Consider the following 3,916-nt stretch of genomic DNA (forward strand, 5'->3'; position numbering starts at 1 on the left):
GAAGAGAATATTTAAGTATTATTGGTGTGTAACATTTGATGTTAAAAAAAAGTAAGATTAGATGAATAAGAATATGTAAATTGTTCTTAGAGTAAAACTATGGGTGCAAACGAGCCGAGTCGAGCCCGAGCTCGACCAGACTTGAGCTCGATTAACTTACGAGAGCTCAGGCTCGAGCTCGGCTCGTTGGTATTTTCTCAACCTCGAGCTCGGCTCGTTTATTACCCATTAATTTAATATTTAAATAAAAATAATATAAATAATAGACTTTTTAGGCTCGCTAGCTCGATAAATGAAGCTCGGGCTCAGGCTCGTTTACTAAATAAGCTTATTTTTAGGTTTTAGGTCAGCTTGTAAACAAGTTTATATAAGCTCGGCTCATTTACATTAAGGCTCGATAAGGCTCGATGAGCCTAATGAGCTTCACATGCGAGGCTCGAGCTCGGGCTCGGGCTCGATAAACAAACGAGCTTTATTTTAGGCTCAAGCTCAACTCAGGCTCGATAAGGCTCGGCTCGTTTCGAGTTTTTTTTAAAACCAATCTCGAGTAGCTCGCGAGCCGTTCGACTCGTTTGCACCCCTAATTTAAACAAATACCTAATAAATTTCTAAAAACATTAGGGCACACGGGGTGGTACGTTATACGACCCCCATCACGCGTGAAAGAATAACGGAACACCGCCGCCGCCCGTTAAATTAACGCGTTGAACTATAACGCGTGCTTTATATAACGCATTGAAGTTGAATTGAACAAAGATTCTTTTTGTCGTTTTGCAATTGAATTTATAGCACTTTGATGAAAAGTGCAAAAATAGCCCCTCAAATCCACTGATATTCAGACATTGATTTAGGGGCTGTTTGGTAGCTTCTTAATGACCATTCATATGCTACCTCTTAGTGGTTTAAAACCTCTGAATGAATAAGAGGTAACCTCAAGTCTGAATGGTTAAGAGGTAACCTCCGAATGGTAAATCATCACATGTCACATTCTTCTACCTTCTCATTGGTAAAATTCTTAATGGTTTCATTAAGAGGTAGCCTCTTAATGACCATTCAGAGGCTACCAAACAGCCCCTTATTGTTTTAACTTATATTAAAATAAAAAATTAAAAAAATAGTAGAGTGATGAAATTATATCACTAGTTACTACCCTCTACATTTCTATCACTAGTGATAGAATATTGGATGATAACATGGCATAATTTGATTGAATAATGGGAGTGATAGAAATCTATCACTAGTGACCACCCCTCCTCCCCTTATACAAAGTTACAAACGTATCTTTCCCAATATACAACTTGTTTATTGCTACTTACAAGCCACTTTCTAGGTCAGTTTTACTATTGTAAGCACTATATCAGTATTATTATTCTCTTATTATTTTAAGCAAGACTAATGAGATTTACAAAACTTTTACACATTCAAATTCCTCCCGTCACTGCACAACCCAACAACATCCCCAATGGGCTCAATTACACTGCATACGGCCGCCTCATCCAGCACTGCACCGACCACCGTCTCATCCGGCGAGCCAAGCTCCTCCACGCCCAACTCATCCTCTCCTCCGTCACACTCGACAACTTCTTGGCTTCAAAACTCATCACCTGCTACTCCAAAACCAACCACCTTTTTTATGCCCACCAGGTGTTCGACCAAATTCCCCACAAGAACACTTTCTCTTGGAACGCATTGCTCATGGGCTATTCTATGCACAACCGGTATACCGACACCCTGAAGCTCTTTTCGGGTTTCTTGGCTTCCAATTCATTGTCGGTTAAGCCCGATAACTATACTGTTACATGTGTGCTAAAGGCCTTATCTTCTTTGGGTTATGAGCTCAACATGGGTAGAAGATTCCACTCTTATATTATTCGGAACGGGTTGGATAGCGATATATTTGTCGTAAATGCTTTGATAACTTTCTATTGTAGGTGTGATGAAATTGTTTTGGCAAGAAGGTTGTTTAATAGTACTTGTCATAAAGATGTTGTGACATGGAATGCGATGATAGCGGGGTATTCGAAAGGCGGGTTTTATGATAAATGTAAAGAATTGTATTTTGAGATGATGGGTTTGGAAGATGTACAGCCGAATGAGTTCACTGTGATCAGTGTCCTGCAAGCGTGTGCACAGTCGAACGATCTTGATTTAGGTATGAAAGTTCATAGGTATGTGTTGGATAATGAGATTAAGATAGATCTCCCTGTTTGCAATGCGTTTATTGCGATGTACGCGAAATGTGGTAGCCTGGAATATGCTAAACAGCTTTTCGACGAGATGAGTGAGCGGGATGAAATTAGCTACGGCTCTATTATTTATGGATACATGCTTCACGGTTTTGTAGACAAAGCGATGGATCTCTTCCGGGAAATGGATAAACCGGGTTTGAGTACTTGGAATGCTGTGATATCCGGGCAATTTCAAAACCGACAGTACGAAGCGGTACTCAGTTTGTTTCGTGAAATGCAGATATGCGGGTTTAAACCGGATACGGTAACGCTTTCGAATATTTTTCCTACGCTTTCACAATTATCGAACCTAAAAGGAGGGAAAGAGATGCATGCATACGCAATCCGAAACATCTACAACAAAAATATCTACGTAGCAACGGCAATTATCGATACGTATGCCAAGTTAGGTTTTCTTAAAGGTGCAGAAATAGTTTTTAAACAGTCAAAAAAGAAGAGTGTTATTATATATACATCGTTAATATCAGCGTATTCTGCGCACGGGGAGGTAAACGCAGCACTTGATTTATTTAATAACATGATTAACGTAGGCATACAGCCGGATCCGGTTACATTCACGTCCGTTTTATCAGCCTGTGCTCATTCTGGATTAGTAGATGAGGCTTGGAGGATATTCAACAGTATGTTAAACGTATATAACATTCAGCCGTTAATGGAGCATTACGCTTGCATGGTAGGCGTATTAAGCCGGGCCTTAAAGCTTAACGAAGCCGTAGATTTCATTAATAAAATGCCATTTGAGCCTAGTGCGAGAGTCTGGGGTGCGTTGCTCAATGGGGCTTCGGTTGCTGGTGATGTTGAAGTTGGGAAATTTGCGTGTGATCGTTTGTTTGAAATTGAGCCGGAAAATACGGGAAATTATGTTATAATGGCGAATTTGTATTCGCAAGCTGGAAGATGGGAAGAGGCTGAAAATGTTCGAGTGATGTTAAATGATATCGGGTTGAAGAAGATTGCGGGTTGTAGTTGGATTGAAACGCCCGGTGGAATGCAAAGTTTTATAGCTAAGGATGTATCAAATGAAAATACAGAGGAAATATATGCCACATTAGGAGGATTATTTGAGTTTATGAAAGATGAAAAGTATGCTGTAAGTGAAGATTTTCATTAGGAAAGTGTTTGTTAATTAGAATAGTCACTCATGATTTTACAATGAGAATAGTCATTTTATTTTTGGGGGGAATATTTGTAAGTGTCATGTGAGATGAGTTTTTTTTTACCTTTAAAGCAATGAAATACAGAAAATTATTCATATCTAAATATCTAAGATCATAAATGCCTTGTAATATAAAGACCACCTGGCCCACATTTTACTTTTTTTTTTTTATTTATGCGCGAAATTTTCATCTAGTGACTACTTTTTTCGCATAGTTACAAAATATAAATTAGCAACATTTTGTTGCTCAACGTTGTTGTAATTTATGTATTAGGAGTTCTTAAATTTTTTTTTGTATTTTTTATTTTTTACCCAAAGATTTTAATCTTTTACATTTAACCCCTTTGACTTTTTTTTATTTTTAACTCAAAGCTTTTCATCTTTTACAATTTAGCCCCAACACTTTTCATGTTTCGTAAGTTTTCGTTTTACGTTTCGTTCTAAATTTTGCGAGTCAACACGCCGCAACGTGCGTGGGAGATTCAACCGTTTTTCATCTGTTTTTTCCCGT

General features: G+C 38.4%; 1 protein-coding gene across 1 annotated transcript; it reads left to right on the plus strand.

Moving 5' to 3' along the window:
• Positions 1-1,305: 1,305 nt before the first annotated feature.
• LOC110898286 (pentatricopeptide repeat-containing protein At2g37310) lies at positions 1,306-3,423 on the plus strand. The gene has a single exon (XM_022145049.2). The coding sequence runs from the start codon at positions 1,396-1,398 to the stop codon at positions 3,358-3,360; it is 1,965 nt and encodes a 654-aa protein (XP_022000741.1). The 5' UTR covers positions 1,306-1,395; the 3' UTR covers positions 3,361-3,423.
• Positions 3,424-3,916: the final 493 nt, after the last annotated feature.

This window comes from Helianthus annuus, chromosome 13, assembly GCF_002127325.2.
Source record: "Helianthus annuus cultivar XRQ/B chromosome 13, HanXRQr2.0-SUNRISE, whole genome shotgun sequence".
In the NCBI taxonomy this organism is placed as follows: domain Eukaryota; kingdom Viridiplantae; phylum Streptophyta; class Magnoliopsida; order Asterales; family Asteraceae; genus Helianthus; species Helianthus annuus.